Here is a 22,104-nt window from a genome sequence, read left to right on the forward strand (position 1 = left end):
TTTTATTTATTTATTTGACAGAGAGAGAGAGAGAGAGAAAGAGAGAGAGGGGTAGAGAGAGCACAAACAAGGGAGCGGCAGGCAGAGGGAGAAGGAGAAGCAGGCTCTCCGCTGAGCAGAGAGCCTGACTTGGGACTCGATCCCAAGACTCCAGGATCATGACCTGAGTTGAAGGCAGATGATTAACTGACTGAACCACACAGGCGTGCCCCTCTCTGAGCTTCTATTTCCTCATCAGTAAAATGAGGAAAATGATAGCATCTCCCTCACAGGACTGCTCTGAGGATTAGATGGGAAAATGCATTTAAAATGCATATCACTGGCGTCTTCTTCCTGCCTTGTCTTCGGCGTTTTTGTTCTCAGAGCCGCTGATAGCAAGATGTCTTCAGGAAATGCCAAAATTGGGCATCCTGCCCCCAACTTCAAAGCCACGGCTGTTATGCCAGATGGCCAGTTCAAAGACCTCAGCCTATCTGACTACAAAGGAAAATACATCGTGTTCTTCTTTTACCCTCTTGACTTCACCTTTGTGTGCCCCACGGAGATCACTGCTTTCAGTGACAGGGCAGAAGAATTTAAGAAACTCAACTGTCAAGTGATTGGTGCTTCTGTGGATTCTCATTTCTGTCACCTGGCATGGATCAACACACCCAAGAAACAAGGAGGACTGGGACCCATGAACATTCCCTTGGTATCAGACCCCAAGCGTACCATTGCTCAGGACTATGGAGTCTTAAAGGCTGATGAAGGCATCTCGTTCAGGGGCCTCTTTATCACTGATGATAAAGGTATCCTTAGGCAGATCACGGTAAATGACCTTCCTGTCGGCCGCTCTGTGGATAAGACTCTGCAACTGGTTCAGGCCTTCCAGTTTACTGACAAGCATGGGGAAGTGTGCCCAGCTGGCTGGAAGCCTGGCAGTGATAATATCAAGCCTGATGTCCAGAAGAGCAAAGAATATTTCTCTAAGCAGAAGTGAGCGCTGTGTCATTTTAGGGCTGGGCTGCAGTGCGTGGCCATGAAAACAAAATCTCTTTTGTATTATTGTCATGCTTAGAACATAAAACTTTAGGCTCTGTGCAGATGTGGTATGGGGACAGGACAGGCCTTTCCTGCAGGGGTTGGGGAGGCCAGCCTTTCTTCTTCTGGAGAGAAGGGCCTGAGCTGTTATGGGGCAGGCCAACTGTTATGTACAGTAGCAGGGCATCACTTTTTGTCTTTTGTTGTTTCTATTAAACTTGAAGTGAGAAAAAATAAAATAAAATAAAATGCATATCACTATTCCCTTCCTTCTCCTAATGTCCTCCATGCTATTCCTTATGTCCCACAAATAAGTGAAACCATATGATAATTGTCTTTCTCTGATTGACTTATTTCACTTAGCATAATTCCCTCCAGTTCCATCTATGTCGATGCAAATGGTGGGTATTCATCCTTTCTGATGGCTGAGTAATATTCCATAGTATATATGGACCACATCTTCTTTATCCATTCATCTGCTGAAGGGCATCTCGGCTCTTTCCACAGTTTGGCTATTGCGGACATTGCTGCTATGAACATTGGGTGCATATGGCCCTTCTTTTCACTACATCTGTGTCTTTGGGGTAAATACCCAGGAGTGCAATTGCTGGGTCATAGGGTAACTCTATTTTTAATTTTTTGAGGCACCTCCACACTGTTTTCCAAAGTGGCTGTACCAACTTGCATTCCCACCAACAGTGTCAGAAGATTCCCCTTTCTCCACAACCTCTCCAACATTTGTTGTTTCTTGCCTTGTCAATTTTTGCCATTCTAACTGGTGTAAGGTGGTATCTCAACATGGTTTTGATTTGCATTTCCCTGATGGCTAATGACGATGAACATTTTTTCATGTGTCTGCTAGCCATTTGTATGTCTTCCTTGGAGAAGTGTCTGTTCATGTCTTCTGCCCACTTTTTCACTTGATTATTTGTTTTTTGGGTGTTGAGTTTGAGAATTTCTTTATAGATCTTGGATACCAGCCCTTTATCTGTAGTGTCATTTGCAAATATCTTCTCGATTCCGTGGGTTGCCTCTTTGTTTTGTTGACTGTTTCCTTTGCTGTGCAGAAGCTTTTTATCTTGATGAAGTCCCAAAAGTTCATTTTTGCTTTGTTTCACTAGCCTTTGGAGATGTATCTTGAAAAAAGTTGCTGTGGCCGATGTCAAAGAGGTTACTGCCTATGTTCTTCTCTAGGATTTTGATGGATTCCTGTCTCACATGGAGGTCTTTCATCCATTTTGAGTTTATCTTTGTGTATGGTGTTAGAGAATGGTCGAGTTTCATTCTTCTGCATGTGGCTGTCCAATTTTCCCAGCACCATTTATTGAAGAGACTGTCTTTTTTCCATTGCATATTTTTTCCTGCTTTGCCAAAGATTATTTGACCATAGAGGGTCCATATCTGGGCTCTATAGCCTGTTCCATTGGTCCATATGTCTGTTTTTGTGCCAGTACCATGCTGTCTTGGTGATCACTGCTTTGTAATGTAGCTTGAAATCGGGCAACGTGATGCCCCCAGCTTTGTTTTTCTTTTTCAACATTTCCTTGGCGATTCGGGGTCTTTTCTGATTCCATACAAATTTTAGGATTGTTTGTTCCAGCACTTGAAAAATGTCATTGGAATTTTGATCAGGATGGTACTGAAGGTATAGATTGCTCTGGGTAGCAGAGACATTTTAACGGTGTTTATTCTTCCAATCCATGAGCATGATATGTTTTTCCATCTTTTTGTGTCTTCTTCCATTTCTTTCATGAGTGTTCTGTAGTTCCTAGAGTATAGATCTTTTACCTCTTTGGTTAGGTTTATTTCAAGGTATCTTATGGTTTTTGGTGCTATTGTAAATAAAATGAAGGGGGGTGGAAATCAGAGGGAGAGATGAACCATGAGAGACTATGGACTCTGAGAAGCAAACTGAGGGTTTTGCAGGGGAGGGGGTATGGGGATGGGCTAGCCCAGTGATGGGTATTAAGGAGGGCACATACTGCATGGAGCACTGGGTGTTATACAAAAACAATGAATCATGGATCACTACATCAAAAACTAATGATGTATTGTATGGTGACTAACATAACATAATAAAATAAAATAAAATAAAATAAAATAAAATAAAATAAAATAAAATGCATATCACTAGACTCAGCCTTTAGGAAGCCTCAAAGAACATTTGTTGGTATATACTCTGTCTATGCCTAAAGAGTAGAGTAGACAATAGAGCTTCCAGAAAAGGGCAAGACCCCCATGGGTGGGATGATCAGAGAGAAGTCTTCATGAGGAAAGATTTGGCCTGGGCCTTGAAAGAAGTGAAAAACTTAAAATGTGGAGGAAAGTGGAATGCATATTTTAGCTTGGGGGAGTGGTGGTGGGGGCAAGTAGGTGGTATTAGGGCTTTCTGAGGGTTCTCCACTTTATGTGAACCAGAAGAGCTGCACTATTATCATTTTATATATGGGGGGAGGCTGGGGTCTTCCAAATAAGACTTTGTTTGAAGTAAGGGTTCTGTACACTAAAAACACATTGAAAACCAATGACTCAACCAAAGGCAATTGGTTGGTGAGACAAAAACCATGTCTAAAAAGATAATTTATATTCTCCAACATTTATTTGTTTGAGGAGTGATTCAATGAACATTTACTGAGCATCTGCTATGTGCCAGGTAAGGGGGGCACAAAGATAGCTGACACACTTATGGTTCCTGCTCCCAGTTTCAGCTCACAAGGCAGGCAGAGCTGGGCAATCAGCCAGTGCACATGACTGGAGTGATAGCACCATAAGCAAAGGGCTGCCGGGGCTGTCAACTTGGCTGGAGTAGAATGGAAAGGTCCAGATGGAACATTCTAAAAAGTTCATAGTTAGGAGAAGTGACAGGTAGGCTATGTGGCTGATCCACACGTGCTGCCTCTCTATGTTCAGGGGTATCAAGGGGTGCCTTGCACCCTAAAAAATATATTTGGGGATACTCCTCTATTTAGAAGCAATAGGGCAGGCAGCAAGCAGGAGAGAGGAAGAAAAGGCTGAACTCAGACAGTGGATGCCAAGTGTGAGCAGGGGGAGCAATAGCTAGGGCCGTGGCAGAGCCTTGCTTAGTACCTACACCTGCAAAGATAAAAGTGTGTTTAGACCCTGGCTGAGCCTGGGGTAGGAAGGGGCAGGGCCCTTTGAGAAGACTTGAGTTAGTGACTGTTTTTTAGAGTTCTTCTGACGTAGCCTCTTCTGCTTCTGCCTTCCCCTATCTGCTTTAACAGTCATTTCTTAAATACCTGTGCTAGAAATAGTCCTCTGTGGCCACAGAAACATCTGACTGCAGGACCAGAGGGTCTACTGATGAGGTGAGGGGACTCAACAATGGGAACAAAATTGGGCCCATTTAGTCCCTCTTAGGGACTCCCAGCTTTTCATTTTTATATAGCTGCAGAATGGCATGTCTACTATATCTTTGGAGCCCAGGGTGCCTGTAGAGAATGGATGCAGAATGAACATTTCTGCCATGGAATAAAATGAAGCCAAATGGGGCATAGCTTCATGATTAAATTTACAGATGAAACCTGATAGAGATAGGATCTGGGAACACCAGTGACAATTGAGAAACTGCCCCAAAGGGATGGAGGGGAAAGAGACTAGCTGTATGGGCAGGAAATAACAACACGAGGTTTGACCTTGAACAATAGAAGGGTAATTCACCCAGGGTGACATAATTGAAAACACAGATATTCAGCCTAGAAAAGGCACATTGAAATCTAAAATGTTGATAAGAGCTTGGGGAGACTCAGTAGCAAATCGGATTGCAGATTAAATCAGGACAAGGCTGCAAAAACTGAACTCCTGTGAGGAGTCTGCCAGACTTATAGCCCTGCTTAGCTCCACTGTGGACTGGTGCAGGTAATGGAAGGGCTGGGCTATCCTAAGATGGGGCAAGGGGGCTCCTATGCTCAACATCACCCTTCTCAAACATACAGAGGAAGGCAGCCAAGAGCTAATATTTGGGAAGCCATTGAGTGGTGAGGGTCTGAGTATGGTAGAGATGACATCTCCCTTGGCTTGAATAAAGTGGGAAACAGCACTTTGTCCTATCTGAAAGATGAGCTGGGATTAGGTGGGGTAGGGAGTCCTCAGCAAAGAGGTTGGGGAGCTGATGTAGGGGAAGGGGAAATTGGTCAGGAAAGGCTTCCTTTTGCATCTAGCAAACAAAGTGGCACATGTGGCCACCAATCAGAGTCATTAGATGAATTTGAGTTAACTACAACCAACCAGTGCCCCCAGGAGGGTTCTCCCGTGGGGGTGTGGGTACGCTGGTGATCCTAGGACCTCCAGGTGGTCCCAATTTGGCATTTTGTATATTTTTTAATGGTTTCACAGTGTCTAATCTTAACTCTTAGTTATAGTCTAAGATGATTGCCTTAAGAAGGCATTCCACATGCTGCCATTGATTATTCTTCTGTTTATCTGGTCATCGATGCCATCAACAAGCACTCTTTGAGGACCTAGTTGATGGGAAGTGACATGCTGGGCACTGCAGAAGGTACAAAGATGAAATTATTCATCTATAACTTTAGAGTTTTATATCTTATCATTAGGTCTCATAAAAGTAGCCTCATCCTTCTTTTTTCTTTTGTAGTAAGCAGGAATGTAGAGATACTATACTTGGGCCCATTTAAATTGTCCACAGGTCAAAACAGTCTGAGAACCAACACTTTAGAAAGTGATGATGATTCCGTTTAGAGACTTAGTACTTGTTGTCTTCCCAGTTAGGCAGGAGAGAGAATCAAACAAGAGGATTGTTTGATTTCTATCCCCTGCTTTTGCCACTCGTGTTGGTGGTTCAGCCCCAGGGATTGTACCTCCCTCAGTCCTGTGCAGCTGTGCCCTTCTCTACACCCCCACAGCCACCGGCCTGCTTCATCTGAGGAAGTACAGAGGCTTCATCCTGCTCTCCCCATCTCCTCTTCTATCTGTCCCCACCATTCTGAATCTGGGCTGAGACTGGGCCGCTCCCCTTTGCCAAAATCTTCAATGACTTCTTGCTTTTTTTCAGTATTCTCAGATCCTGGTTTGCTATTCAAGGCTTCCACCACTTAGCCCTTGTACCTCTGCAGCCTCATCATTCACCTCCAGGACCCGAGATGACTCCTCCCTCCCCAGGTCCTAGGCTTTCTCCGAGGATGTCTTTTCTCCCTAGTAGATCTTCCTCATCCTGACCCTTCGCTCCCTTTCCCATCCACTCAGGTCTAAAACCTATTAATCTTTTGAGGCACAGCTTAGAGACACAAGCCTTTCTTGGTTCTTCCAGCTTGAGGCTGTCCTCCCTCCTCTGAGCTCTGTGACACTTGCACCTGATCTGACCATCTCATGGAGGACAGAGGGAGCAGTCACTGTATTGGTGTGTTAAGAGCACAAGCTCTGGAGTTTGAAACCTGGCTCTGTCACTTACTAAGTGTGTAACCTTTCTGAGCTGGAGCTTCCCTATCTATGAAATGTGTGTGACCCGCTCGACAAGGTGACTGTGAAGGTCAGCAACAATGCTCTTGAACTGTATTGCACGGCACAGGGTGCAGTATCAGTCAATGATGGCCATTATTATTACATCCTAACTAACTGAAAAATAAAATATCTTAGGTTATTATATTTATACATAATCAGGTCTTACTTTAAGCCTTATTTGGGGAGTTCTTTCTAGGCAGAGCTCTTGGCTAGCTCATCTTTGTACCTTCTGCAGTGCCCAGCATGTCACTTCCCATCAACTAGGTCCTCAAAGAGTGCTTGTTGATGGCATCGATGACCAGATAAACAGAAGAATAATCAATGGCAGCATGTGGAATGCCTTCTTAAGGCAATCATCCTGTCATTAGACTCAGCCTGACCTACACAGTAAAACTAAAGTGATGGCAAGCTCAGGCATTTGCAGGCATGCTGGTGGAAATACCAAGCTCACCGATGAGTAGGTTGTAACCTCAGGAGTTTGTCTGGTTGGGTTATACAGTGAACAAATTCACTTCTATGCTTTATTTCCTCCCTTTATTTGACCAATCTGAATCCACCCAGCAGGAATGCACGTAACAGAGCCCTGGAAATGCAGGCAGGTTTCCTTCTTTGGGTCTCCTGGGAGCTTCACTACCACAACCATTATTAACTGGCTGGAAACAATTTAGCATCTGGATCCCAAGAGGTAGAAATGTATGGAATAGGGAAAAGGGTGAAAGTACATCCCATCCTGTTGTTTAAACAATATTCTGGCTCTGAAGAGAAAGAATCCAAACACACTTTTCCGAGAAAATGTAAATGTAGTCATTTTTCTTGAAAGAGCCCAGTGTTTCTAGTCTTTTGATAACAGACACCAAGTCTAAAGGGGAGAGGTCATTTCAAAGAATAAGGTCTGTTTAGAAAAATTTTGAGGGATGCTTTCTGAAGTGTGTTTTTTTTTTTTTTCCTGCCTCTTCTCCCCTTCTCATGCATTCTCATGGCCTACTGATTCCACTCTTGGAATTTACTTCTTGTTTTCTCCCCTGGGCCATGCACACCCCTGGGTGACTGCTCTGGACCCATGCTCCTAAGGCAGGGTCCTATAATCTGACCTTATCTACTTCTCCTCTCCTCTCACTTTCACCCCCATTTGCTCCCAAACCTGTCCAAGGTGCTCGCCTGTTACTGGTTCATGAAACATGTATGCTTTTAAATGAGGCCTTCCAGTGAGACAGTTTTGTAATTCCAAAGAGTGTTTCTTATGGTGTAAAGATTTGGGTCCCATCTGATCTACCAACTTTCATTGCCAGCCTTGGAAACTAGAGGTATTTTTATGTTATCTATCATTTTCTTTCAAATAATCTTTCCCTAACCTGCCAGGAAAGAACACAAAAGCTAGACTGAAATGCCCCAAAATTTGTACTGGAGCATCTTCATAAAAGCGACAGCACATTTATGTGGTGGTGAAATGGAGAGATGGTCTGCTTGCATGTAAAATAATTTCCTACAGGTTTGTAGGTACAATTGGAAGGTTTTAAATCTTGGGAAAAAGAATTAAGGCCCAAGGTCACTTCCTCCATTCACATTGGAGCATTTCTGGGCTCAAACATTTCCCAAAGTTCTGCATGAAATCAGAAAAGGTCTATTGTTGGTACTGATGGGGAAAAGATGGTTGCTCAGAAGTTGTGTTCCAGCTTTGCACAGAACAAAAGGCATAGTGAGGGGCAACAGTATTAATTGTTGGTATTCTGAAGCCTTTTCAAAATAAGACAAAAAGACAAAACAAGGTTGGGGTGGGAGATATTTTAAATAAAGAGAGTATAATGCTAAGTAAGCAAAGTAGAAAGTCATGAACTGAATTGGAGCAAGAATAGTCAAAACAATCAGAAGGACTTACTGAAGTAAGGGAAACAAAACAAAACAAAAAAAACCAAAAGAACAATTGAACAATATGGAAGCAAATCCTTCTAGAAGAAAACTCCTGTTTCAAAGGAAACCCAGGCTATGCTACACTCTTCTTACATGAAAAAGTGAAAGATGCCAGAAAGATGCACTAGATGGCATCTGAAATGGCAGGAATTTGTATCCCTACTAACAAGAATTCACTTGTCTGGGTGTACTCATTCTTTACTCACTGAGAACAAAATTGTGCTAGTCTTGGTTTCTTATGTCATCTGGGTTCATATCTACAGTAGAGCCCAAATCTTTGTTTGTAGAATTTTTTCAGCAAGACCTTGGTACTTATGGGTAAGGTCCTTGTGGCAGAGTCCAGGCAGGGAAGATGTGTCTCCAAATTCATATTCTATTTTTAAAGAACCATATTGGGCCCCTTCCCCCATTTTGCCCACCCCCCACACCTTCCACCTCTGGCAATGTTCAATATTGTTCACTTCCCTTTTATTGTTGAAGAACCTGAGAGCCAGGGAGGTTATGCTGTTTCTAAAGTCTTACTTGTATACCTTTCTGTATATATTAATAAAATTGCTGCAATAGTTTTAAATATTGGTCTGGAGCAATCAAGAACATTGTATTGATGAATGTTCCTAAATCACTGTGCTGTAACATAAGTGAAAAAAAATAAGTTGCATATAAAAGTGTATTCTAACTAAGTTAAACATACATTATATCCAGAGAAAAAAGGCTGAAAGGAAATACACTTCTCTGGGAGGTGGGATTATGGGAAACTAGTATTTTTCTTTATTCTCTGTTTTCCACATTTTCTTTTTTTTTAAAATTTTATTTATTTTATTTTAGAGAGGGAGAGAGCAGGGAGAAGGGCAAAGGCAGAGGGAGAGAATCTCAAGCAGATACCCTGCTGAGTGCAGAGCCTGACTCGGGGCTTGATCTGAGGTCATGACCTGAGCAGAAACCAAGATCATATGCTTAACCTACTGAGCCACCTACATGCCCGGTGTTTTCCAAATTTTCTACAGTAATTGTGTATTACTTTTTTTAAGCAGAAAAATAAACATTAGCAACTTAGAAAAATGTATTTTATAAAAGAATAAAATTGTACACAAATATTAACAATTTAAAATGGTGGAAGACAACCAAAGGAGGCTGTGGAGGCTGCCTGAGAATCAGTAAAGCCAACATCTCCCAAGGGAACAGACACAGGATGTTTTAGGGTACCTGTCTGAAGGTGTCCAGGCCCAGGAGTAGAGGGTTTCAAACAGGAGTTTGAACCATTTGCATATACTGCAAAGACGGAGACTTCAAGACCTGAAGTATGAAAGACCATGGAGGATAGAACCCCTAAGGGTAAGAATGGCATTATGAGATGCCTCCATGTGAAAATGAAGGTGCTAAGACTCCCCTCTACCTCCTCGGGTGCAGGGCTGATGCTTCCAGTGCATCAATGGTGCTCACATCTGAGTGTATGTAATATGGCGGAACTGAATAAAATCTATGTTCTGTGCAAGTTGCAATTTGCATGAGCTCTCCTTCTTCCACCTCAGAGTGATTTGACCTGGGTTTCTTGCCCAGAGTCACACAGTTGGGAGATAATATGGTCAAGGCTTGAAAGCAGTTTCCCAACTCATAGTCCCACCCCTTTCCATCACTGTTTGCTCCCTCTCTTTTACATCATTCAATTTACTCTATGTGGGTTTTGTGCCTAAAAGCAAATTCTAAATTCTTAGGTGCCAAGTTTAGTCTTAAACATAGATAAGGTAGGATTAGGTGGTTTAACAAAGCCCAGAAAATCTGCTGATCCAAAAATGTCCTTTTCATGTGTAAACCTGAATGCCTGAAAATTTACCTTCAGAAACAACTTGTTCCTTTGGGCTAAAACTCTGGGTTTCATTGGAGATCTTTGTATTAAGGCCATATAGCAGAATTACTGGACAAGTAAGTAACAAAGAGTCATGGGTCTTACCCAAGCTAGTATGTGCCACTGAGCAAGTAGTTCAAACTTTTTGGGCCTCTGTTTTGTCATCAGTAAGTCTCATGAATAGTTCTCAGTCATCATCCTTGAAGGAGGAATTAGTTCGCCAGATTTTTCCTCTAGCATGACTGCTACAGAAAGAGGCAGGGTTGGAGGTTTTAATGGGAAAGATTAAAAGGAGAGCTCTGGAGTGTGGCCACTCTCCACTGGGTGCAGATTCAGGGAGAAAATTGAAGGGGGCAGCCCTGGGAGCCGGCAGTCCAGAAGAGATGGGAGGGCCCCGCACAGAAATTCAGGTCACACCGTGTTTATGTTGTACTTCTCACCATGAGGACAGGGAGGCTGTCATACTCATCCTTTTCTTTTTCTTTTTTTTTAATATTTAAATTCAATTAGCCAACATATAGTAGTACATCATTAGTTTCAGATGTTGAGTTCAGTGATTCATCAGTTGCATATAACACCCAGTGCTCATCACATCACATACCCTCCTTAATGTCCATCACCCAGTTATCCCATCCCCCCCAGCAACCCTGTTTGTTTCCTATAGTTGAGTCTCTCATGTTTTGTCTCCCTTTCTATTACTTTCCATTCAGTTTTCCTTCCCTTCCCCTATGATCCTCTGGCTGTTTCTTATATTCCACATATGAATGAAACTAGATAATTGTCTTTCTCTGATTGACTTATTTCACTCAGCATAATACCCTCCAGTTCCATCCACCTGATGTAAATGGGTTCTTGTCCTTTTCTTACCACCTAAGCACATAGTATGCACTCATCAAATGTCCATTGCTTTTGCTCAAAGCAACCCTCTCCATTAGAAAATATTAAATCTGTTAGATCTTTCCACAGCCATTATACCCAGGGCTGAATACAGGAGCACATGGATCAAACCCTCGTTGCATACACCCCAGAGGTTATGGGAACATTGTGAACATTGGTGAGATTCCTCTCCTCTCTCTTAGGACAACCTTGATACCACTTTTTGGAAGAGCCCTTTGTTCTTCAGTCCAGCACATTCTAACTTTGTCCTTTTCTAATATATCCCATAAGGGGAGTCTATACTCACCATCGCATGTAGACTGATTCAGGCCCTTTGCACTTGCTGTGTAACATAGTCACTGGGCTTAGTTGGCTTCCCATTCTGTGCGGAGCCAAATTTCCCAGTAGCTTGAAAGGGAGGAAGAAGGGGCAACCAGACTTGAGGTAATAGAGAAGTTGGATAATTAGCCTCCAAGTAATTAAGAATTGACTGTCTTAGCTGGAATCTCATATTCTGAAGTGAAGAAGGTTTTCACCCAGAGAATCAGAACCTCCCAAGAAACACATGATAATCAATTAATGGTTTAGGCTGGGGATGTTTATATTTTTACAAAGTTTTCTAAAATGTGTGCCTTTCTTAAAAAGTTTAATTCCCTGTGTCCTAAGAGGAGGAAAGATTAAAAAACAAACAAAAACCTCTGCCATTTACAAAAGGAGGTCCAAGTACAATTTGATGTGACGAGAAATGAGGCTAATGGTGAGGACGTCTGTTCATTATAGTGGCAGATATTATGGTCATTTGTTAGTATTTCTCCTCTCATGGCAATTTTCTGACAATCTTGATGAAAGAAAAAGTCCAGCTGGTGTGGTCAGTTTTCTGAAACTTGAAAGTTCAAACTTGATGTACATTTTAGAATTTATCAAACCATGGGGTAAAATTATGCACATAGCCTTTAACATTTTCTTAGGTGTTCATTGGAGAAATTTTGAATAATCACAAAAAAATTTTAGTATAGTTATAATCATATGTGTGTATCATATTTTGGAATTTATATGCAGTTCTGTATCTAAGTTTTAAAAAAATAATATAATGAGCATTTCCCTCTTTCAGTAGATATTATTCTAAGGCATGCATTTTATGGCTGTGCGATATTTTATTATATACAGGTTTCCCCTGCTGTCCGCGAAAATAGTGTTCCTATGAAAGCTCTCATAAGCTGAAATGGTGTAAAGCAAAGAAGCAATTGCCATTGCTGTATATGGACTTTTTTTTTTTTTTTTTAGTGTATCTAGACCCCAAGAAACAACCCTCTTAGACTTTTTTGATACCTTGGGACATACTTTGCTTGCAGAAGCACAACATAAATTGAGTTAAAGCACGGGCGCTCACGGACACAGTTGAAAGCTCCGTGGCTTGCTGCTGAGATGCCGAGTGTAGTTCCTGGGGAAGGGGCTTGGTGGCGCCACTCTGGCAGCTTGGAGTGTGCACTGCTTCTGTTAAGGGCTGCCTGCAAAACAAAACGTGGAACCCTATTTTCGCTTTTTGCCTTTTCTGTAAAAGTGAAAATTCTCTTCAGTTTTCTTACCCTTAGCGAAAACAAGTTCAAAGTACATCTTCTATTTTATTTTTTTAAGTTTTTATTTAAACTCTAGTTAGTTAACCTTTGGTGTAATATTGGTTTCAGGAGTAGAATTCAGTGATTCATCACTTATATATAACACCCAGTGCTCACCATAACAAGTGCCCTCCTTAATGCCCATCCCCCATTTAGCCCATCCTCCGCCCTCTTCCCTCTATTACCCCTCAGTTTATTCTCTATCATTTAGTCTCTTATAGTTTGTTCCCTCTTTTTTCCCCTTCCCGCATGTTCATCTGTTTTATTTCTTAAATTCCACGTATGAGTGAGATCATATGGTATTTGTCTGTCTCTGACTGACTTATTTCACTTACACTCTAGCTCCATCCGTGTCATTGCAAATGGCAAGATTTCATTCTTTTTGATGGCTGAGTAATATTCCATTGTATATATATACCACATCTTCTTTATCCATTCATCAGTCAGTTGATGGGCATTTGGGCTCTTTCCATAGTTTGGCTATTATGGACATTGCTGCTATAAACAACGGGGTGCATGTGCCCCTTCGAATCAGTATTTTTTGTATCCTTTCGATAAATACCTAGTAGTGCAATTGCTAGATCATAGGGTAGCTCTATTTTAACTTGTTGAGGAACCTCCATACTGTTTTCCAGAGTGGCTGCACCAGCTTGCATTCCCACCAACGGTGTAAGAGGGTTCCCCTTTCTCCGCATCCTCACCAACATCTGTTGTTTTCTGTGTTGTTAATTTTAGCCATTTTGACAGGTGTGAAGTGGTATCTCATTGAAGTTTCGATTTGTATTTCCCTGATGCCGAGTGATGTTGAGCATCTTCTCACATGTCTGTCTTTTGTACAAGCAAAGCGGCGTAATGCAAACTTTTGAAAAGCAAAGGACGCCTGTAACTACAACATAATGTATTTAATCGTTTATTTAATCCAGCTGCATTGGATTGTCTTCTTTTCTCACCACTATTATAAAATAAAGCCACAGTGACTATCTTTATGTGTATTTCTTTGTTTCTGGTTCAAAAGAATAGTTTGAGATTACCTCAAACCATCAGTTTTACTAGGCAAATGGAGAGGAACAGATTTTCCAGGGCTATTTGCCAACTGCTCTCTTCTTTTATATATTCCTAAAATATCCACTGCTGCCAGGATGGTCCATCATAATCCTCTCTGGATATCTCGGTAAATTAGGACTGGAGGCCAACTGTGGTGGTGCTGGGGGCACTGCAGCAAGTGGAGGAGGAAGAAGGAGGAATGGGAACAAACATTTGTATTTCAATTAGCAGTAGCAGCTACTTCACATTCTCCCTATATGTGAGACTCTTACCCTTTCAAAGAGCCACGCCACCCATAACTAATGCAAGGCATTTTAATTATTAGTATTGGGACATATAAAAATGCCTATGTTCTTTATTTCTCTTACCATCTTATCAGTCTCTACCATTTTGCAACTAGTTCCAAATGGTGTCTCCAAATCTCTGGCATTTTGTGTTTCATGGGTGAAATGGAAATGAAGATGATATCAGCAGTGATGGAATGGAATGAACTTTTCATCCAGCTGAAAAATCACCCGAAGCTACTGAAATATAACAGCATACATCATAGTCAAATTGTCAAAGGGGGATATTTCACAGCTATGACCTCACAGCCATAAAATATAAGCCGTGTAATTTGTAAGGAAACCCAAGACAACTTTTCCAGATTTTTTTTACTAATAAGATTACCATATGGAAAATAACTTTAACAAGTTATAATAATCAATTAAAAGAACACTTGGAAATTATATAGATTTTTCCATTTTCAAGGGCTTAAATTTAGTATTTATTACTTATGGCAGGGCAAAGTTATATTATCTGTTATCTCCATATCACATGCTTAGCCCCAGAGTGTCCAGGTAAGGGACTGAGTCTTTTTACACTTTTGATGTTAGAGGTTCCATCCCAGCCTGCATTATTGTCCATTACTAACTGGACCACAGCAGCAGGTGGGTTCTGGCAAGTTAGCTCCCAGCCGACAGCAGAGTTTTGCTAGCAGCTGTCAACGTCAGTCTGGGTCAGGCTTTAACAAAAACTATCCTTTTGACCTTTCCCCACACAGAACTCACATCCAACTGGAATAATTCATCAAGGATTTTTGATGGCAGCTCCGACAGTATCTGAGGTTACTTTAGAAATCCCATTTCTCCTTTTTATATGAGTGTCTTTGCTTTTCTTCAGAGCAAAATTAATGACATGTTACTTTCTTCTTTGCATCTTGGCTTTCCTATTTACGATTAAGAAGGTTTATGGCAGAATCAACAGTGCTGGAATTGTTTGATAATTTACACAAACACTCTCTCTGATCATGGTCGGCATTCCGGCTGCTCCTGGATGGGCACCCTCCTTAGGTTTTCTTCCATATTTGGAAAAGCATAGGCTGATCTACGTAACCATGAGGGAGAGTGGACAAGGATGAACATTATCTAGAAATTGTTGTACAAGAAATGTCAAAGCTTCTGTGAAATTCTCAATTTTCAATGGGCAGGTTGTTTCTACCAAGGGGTTGCTGCTTAGACATTTGCTGGTGACACCCTGTCCTTAAGAGGAGACCATCCCCATCCCAAGACTTATGAAAAGTCCAACACCCACACTGAGATTTCTACAAATGTCTGAGGCATGTACATCTCTTGATCACATTTGACTCCAACTTCCAGTCTTCACTGCATCTTGTTGTCCTGTTCTGTCTATGGCTGTTGATTAGCTTCTGCCTTTGACATTGGCTCCAGCATAGAATGTATCCTTTTCCATGGTTTTCTTCAAAGACAAAAACCCACAATAGGACTTATTTATGTAAGACTTTCCTGAAGGTTTGGGGAACTTGAGGGGGTTTATATTGCAACAGAGATTGGCATTCCTGGTGTTAACAGTCCCCTGGCTACTTTTTCTGTTCTCAGTCTTTCTCTTTGCTCTCTCATGCTTTCTCTCCCTCTCGGGAACACACCCCCTACCACTGCCCACCAACTTCCCCCATTTTCCCATGCAAGGCCTTTGGCTTCCCTCCATTTCTCCCCAGTACTGCTGGACCAGATGGATGTCTCAGCTCATTCAAGTATTTCACTGAAGCTTTGATCTTTCTTTTACAACAATGTCTAGAAAATGTTCATCCTTGTCCCCAGACTCTCTGGAGAAAGGGGTGAGTATTGATTACCAGGACAGAGCTTCGTTCTCACTTAATAAGGAGACCTTTCATAAGAGTCAAAACTGAAGACTAAGTATTTGTTGCACAAATTTTGTTTTGCTTTTTAGAATTTTTGTCTCTGTCCCCCACAATTTGTTTTTCCATTAGTCTGGTCCCTCATAGATAGTAATTCCTTAAATATTGAGCCAAAATCCCTTTCCAGTTTAGTAAACATAAGTATCCTCAGAAGATACATTGGAGACTGAGCTGGATACAGTGGTGCAGAGTAAATCACTGCTCAGCTCCCCAGCGGGGATCTCATCAGTTCAACAACAAAGTGATTGATGGAGTTGGACAGGAAAATGTGCATTTTTGCTGTCCAGCAAAATAATACATAAAAATATATCACTTTTTAATGGACATAGGGGAGGTGAACGATTCAATCTGATTAACATATGAAAGCAGCAAACCCTTACATGTAATCAAGAAGTTATTGCTTTTGAAAATGATCTATTGGCTTGCTATTACCACCAAACTGAAAAGGAACGAATACAAGCTCTGTGAGCTATAGCTGGAGTTTGGGAGGAGCAGAGAGGAGGAGGAAACTGAGACAACTGGAGATGTCTCACCCACAGAAAAAGCCCAGCAGTGCTGTTTAGCATCCCTGTAATTATTGCTAACATCTACTGAGCACTTACTATAGGCTCCGCATGCAAGGTCTCATTTAATGTCCAATCAGCCCGCAAGGGAAGGTCTATATTTATCTACCATGGATAAGTTAAGTAACTGGTGCCGGAAGTCACTGAGCCAGTAAGGGCAGAGTCTGACTCCAGAGTTTGTGTCCTTGACCTTCGTGTTTATATTGCTTCCCTTCTAGGTGCAGGAGGGGAATTTCTTTCCCTCGTGTAAATGCATATAGGGATTCCAATGGCTGTAACCATAAGAATATTTTTTGTGGACCAGAGAACATCATCTTGTCTTATGTGGGATATACACAGAAGTGCTTTGGAAAGGGTGAAGCATTAGATAACCATTATTATTGCTATTAGTACTCTTACCATGATGCATGTCATTTTAGTGCTAAGAAAAGCTACTTTCTTTATCTTGATGCCCAAGATAAAGCTTGCATTCCTATTAGGTAGGCAAGGAAGGCATTATTAAACCCATTTTATAGATTCTGAAAGTTAACAGTCCAGAGACTTTTGTCTCACAAAAAGAAAGTAATTTGGAGTAATTCAGACTTTCATTCATAAAGTGGCTCCACTGTTAACTAGCTGTGGTGCCTTGGGCAAGTCATGTACCATTCACAGGGTTCACTTCTTTATAAGTAAAAGAGAAACATTGCTTCCTCCCTCTTAGCTTATTGTGGGCATTAAAGATAATGAATGTAAAGCAGCTGCCTCAGTGTCAGGCACACAGTGGGCTTGTTCTTTGTGTCCAAAAGGTACAGGGTTATCTTCCTCTTGGGTTTGAGGGAAAGCAGAATCCCCAATTTCCTATTCCAACCATTGAACATCATTCCAAACCTTAGTCATGTAACTGTAGGATGCATGCTAGAGGGAGAAGGTGGCACCTCTAAGATAATCACTAAAAATAAGTTTCTAAGAAAACCCGTATCAAGTGGGAGTCCAAGACCCCAGATGCCCTGGATTCTGGGATACCAGCAATAAAAGCATCTTGCCTTCATAGTGCACATTGTCTTTTGCAAAGCACTTTCAAACACAGTATCCCACTTCATGGTCAGAACAAGCCTATGCAGTATGCCAGGCAGACGACAGTATGCCTGCCTGACAAACATGGAGCAGGATAAGCATAAATGGGACAGTATCCACAAATGCTAGATTCTTCGGTAAATACTGCTAAGTCACCCAGTAGGCTGAAAGTTGGCACAACTATCATAAAACAGCTCAGAGTTGGAAACTATACTTGTAAGTTAAGATGCTCTGTGTAGCAGATAAGTCACCAAACCTTTACTTTGTGCTACACGGATGATTTAAGTACAAACATAAATATGTCAGGAATACATATTGACTATTACTGTGAATTCAGTATTTAATACATGTTTTTGAATTTCTGAAATTGATTTAAAAAGATTCACTGGGCATCCCCTTTGTGAAAGACACTGCCAGATGCTTAAGAACACACCACTATCAGTAAACTGCCTGTCTCATTGGGGGACAGCATGCAGGATGGTCAAGGCTATGCTACCCTTATCATCAAGGGTGGAAGTGACCATGGCTGCCTGAATTGTCCAGGGAAAGCCTCACTCAGGAGCTGACCCATGAACTTGATCTTGAGAGAATGGATAAGAGTCAGGAAGGGGCATGTGTAGGGCACTGACTCTGGTTCTTCCAGTCCCACCTATGCCTGACCAGTATGCAAACACATGCTAATATCTGCCACCATAATGAGAAACAGGACTTTCCACCACCCTACCCATGCATCCCAAGCCAGAGAAAGGACCATTAGATCTCTGTGGTTATGTACTAATAATGCCTAGGGCACCCTTCATTTTTTTTCTGCCTGGAATGTTTTCCCCTGCTCCTAGCTATTCTTTTGAATGACTTTTCACTTCTCACTCTTCCTTAAAAGCCAAGCTGAAAGACGAGCCATGAAGGGAATTCTTCCTGCACTGACTGACCCTCCAGTGCAGCTTTTATTTCTCCCTTCTGTTCCTACCCAGTGGTGGGGGGTCTAGACCTTGATTATGGAACCCCCCACATGTGCCTCATTGAGGACAGGATTTTATTCCTATCTGTTTCCCCAGAACCTAGAATAGTGCCTGACACAGAGCAGGTACCCATCAGATGCTTGTGGAAAGAATAAATGAATGCAGATCACGGAGGTTTCCTGCCTGCTCCAAACAGAACCCAGCAACCTCAGCATTTGATTGGGACAGGATTTTCATTGGTTTAAGGGTCTGTTACCACATTTGGGCCCTCAAAAAAATTTGAAAAGCTGGGATAATTTGTTTAAAGTCTGCATGTGGGCCTTTTTATTCCCCCTCTTTGGCTTTTTGGAAGAATGTAAGGTTCAAAGACATGGTTTGACTTACCCAAACTCACTCTGCACAAGGCTGTGTGCCAGGTCCTTGGGATACTCTCCTAACCTAGAAGGTTGGAGCAGAGTCAGCACTGGGGACCCAGGCTTCCCAGCTAGCTGAGGGTTACCTTCCTGACTCAATGTTCCTCCTTCTAAAAGCTTGCTGCAAGTGTAAAATACACTAAGTTTGGGGACTAGTATATAAAATGAATGTAATATGGCTCATTAATATTCTTTTCTTTTAAGGATTTATTTATTTATTTTAGAGAGAGAGTATGTGAGTGAGTGAGCAGGGGGAGGGGCAGAGAGAGAGGGAGAGGAAGAGAAGCAGACTCCCTGCTGAGCATGGAGCCTGATGCGGGGCTCGATCTCATGACCCTGAGATCATGACCTGAGCCAAAACCAAGAGTCAGACACTTAACCAACTGAGCCACCCAGGCACGGCTCATTAATATTCTTTTTTTTTATTATGTTATGCTAATCACCATACATTACATCATTAGTTTTTGATGTAGTGTTCAATGATTCACTGTTTGCATGTAACACCCAGTGCTCCATTCAGTAATATTCTTATGTTCTCTGTATGTCAAAGTGACAATATTTTGGACATATTGGATTAAATAAAAATACATTATTAAAATTCATTTTAACAGATACATAGTATTGATGCCATGATGGCTTCCAACAGGTCAGAACAGGAACCGGGCATTTCCTCACATGTCCCAGGGAGACAGGATTATAAATAAACCTCCCAATTCAGTGCAACACACTGTTACCATCCATCATTCAGGAAGAAGAGAGGAGAAAAAATGGAAAGGAGGGAGGGAATATTCCTCCAACCAGGTTGAATACTGAGATAATGGAAAAACTTAGATAATACATGTGAACGCCCTGAGCAGAGCACCTAGAATAAAGTACTTAATAAATATCTGTTTCTTTCCTTTCAGTTTTCCTCACCAAAATCTAAAATTTAGGGCTCTCTGTTAACTTTAGTAAGCATTACATGACTCAAATGCATTTCTTCTCAAATGCAAACAGACTATTCATGCTTATACTAAGAGTTTAATTGAATCCTGCCCAAATCAGGTAAAGAGCTGTGTAGTCTGACTTTCTAAGACTTTCTATGCCTTTTCTCAAATACATTATTTATTTATTTATTAAAGTATACTTGACACACAATGTTACATTAGTTTCAGATGTCCAACATAATGATTCAACTAGTCTATACGTTATGCTGTGCTCACAAGTGTAGCTACCATCTGGCACCATACAATAATATTACAATACTACTGACTATGTTCTCTATGCTGTATCTTTTATGCAGTGACTTATAGATTCCATAACTGGACGCCTATATCTCCTACTCCTTTTCATCCGTTCTGCCCATCCCCCCCCCTTTGACAACCAACAATTTATTTTCTATATTTATGGGTCTCTTTCTGCTTTTTGTTTGTTGTTTTGTTTTTTAGATTCCACATATAAGTAAAATCACGTAGTATTTGTCTTTCTTTCTCTGTCTGATATATTTCACTGAGCATAATACCCTCTAGGTCCATCCATGTTGTCCCAAGAGGCACACTCTGATCCTTTCTTATGGCTGAGTAATATTCTATCACATATATACTATATCTTCTTTATCCATTCATCTATTGATGGATACTTGGGTTGCTTCTTTATCTTGGCTATTGTAATTGTAAATAATGCCATAATAAACAAGAGGTGCATGTATCTTTTTGAATTACAGTTTTAGTTTTCTTTGGGTAAATACCCAGTAGTGGATTACTGGATCATATGGTATTTCCATTTTTAATTTTTTTTTTAAAGATTTTATTTATTTATTTGAGAGAGAGAGAATGAGAGCGAGCACATGAGAGGGGGGAGGGTCAGAGGGAGAAGCAGACTCCCTGCCGAGCAGGGAGCCCGATGCGGGACTCGATCCAGGGACTCCAGGATCATGACCTGAGCCGAAGGCAGTTGCTTAACCAACTGAGCCACCCAGGCGCCTGCCATTTTTCGTTTTTTGAGGAACCTCCATACTGTTTTTGACAGTGGCTGCACCACTTTATGTTCCCAACAACAGCACACAAAGATTCCTTTTCCTCCGCATCCTTGCCAACACTTGTTATTTCTTGACTTTTTGATTTTAGCCATTCTGACAGGTGTGAGGGGATCTCTCATTGTGGGTTTAGTTTGCATTTCCCTGATGATTAATGATGTTGAGCATCTTTTCATGTTCTCTATTTGGCATCTGTACGTCTTCTTTAGAGAAATATCTGTTCAGGTCCTCTGCCCATTTTTTTAGATCAGATTATTTGTGGTTTTGGTGTTGAGTTGTATAAGTTCTTTGTATGTTTTGGATATTAACTCCTTATCAGATATATCATTTGCAGATATCTTCTCCCATTCACTAGGTTGCCTTTTCATTTTGTTGATTTTTTTTTTTTCTTCTGTGTGAAAGCTTTTAACTTTGGTGTGGCCCCAATAGTTTATTTTTGCTTTTGTTTTCCTTGCTCAAGAAGATAGATCCAGAAAACTGTCGCTATAGCTGATGTCAAAAAGATTACTGCCTGTGTTTTCTTCTGGGTATTTTATGGTTTCAGGTCTCACATATAGGTCTTTGATCCATTGAGTTTATTTCTGTGTATGATTTAAGAAAGTGGTCTAGCTTCATTCTTTTCAAATACATTATTGCTGTTAGAAGTGTTATTTTCAGTTTCCCACATTAAAAAATTGCTTTTATAATTTTCTCTCCTAATTCCCATCTGCTATTTTTTTTCTACAGTAATTTGAAGCAAATAACAGACACATATACATTTCAGTTATAGTTATCATGTATTGCTAACTAAGGACTTAAAAAATAACCACAATACCATTATTTTACCTACAAAATTAATAATACTCCCCTAGTGTAATCTAACACCCATTTTTCCAGTTTCTCCAATTGGCTCCAAAATATCTTAGAGTTGGCTTGCTTGAATTATGTTCTTTCCTTTTAAATTCAATTTTTCTTGTTCTCTCCTTCCCTATAAAAAATTATCTAAAGGATCTTTCAAAGATACGATGGGATGGTGAAACAAATTAATTCCAATGTAAATGAGAAAATCTGGCAAAGGTTGAATACAAATAAGAAAGACAGATTGAGCCAAACTTGGGTGAGGACACAGAATGCCAGCTGTGAT

At 41.1% G+C, this 22,104-nt stretch overlaps 1 protein-coding gene across 1 annotated transcript; it reads left to right on the plus strand.

Annotated features, from left to right (window-relative positions):
- Positions 1 to 350: 350 nt before the first annotated feature.
- LOC110579778 (peroxiredoxin-1-like) lies at positions 351 to 979 on the plus strand. Its single transcript, XM_044913185.1, has one exon. It carries the CDS (start codon positions 380 to 382, stop codon positions 977 to 979), a length of 600 nt encoding a protein of 199 aa, XP_044769120.1. The 5' UTR covers positions 351 to 379.
- The last annotated feature ends 21,125 nt before the right edge of the window (positions 980 to 22,104 follow it).

Source organism: Neomonachus schauinslandi, chromosome 3 (genome assembly GCF_002201575.2).
Source record: "Neomonachus schauinslandi chromosome 3, ASM220157v2, whole genome shotgun sequence".
In the NCBI taxonomy this organism is placed as follows: domain Eukaryota; kingdom Metazoa; phylum Chordata; class Mammalia; order Carnivora; family Phocidae; genus Neomonachus; species Neomonachus schauinslandi.

What these genes read in the sequence shown, in the direction of transcription:
- LOC110579778 (XM_044913185.1), top strand. Translation starts at nt 380, where the DNA reads ATGTCTTCAGGAAATGCCAAAATTGGGCATCCTGCCCCCAACTTCAAA.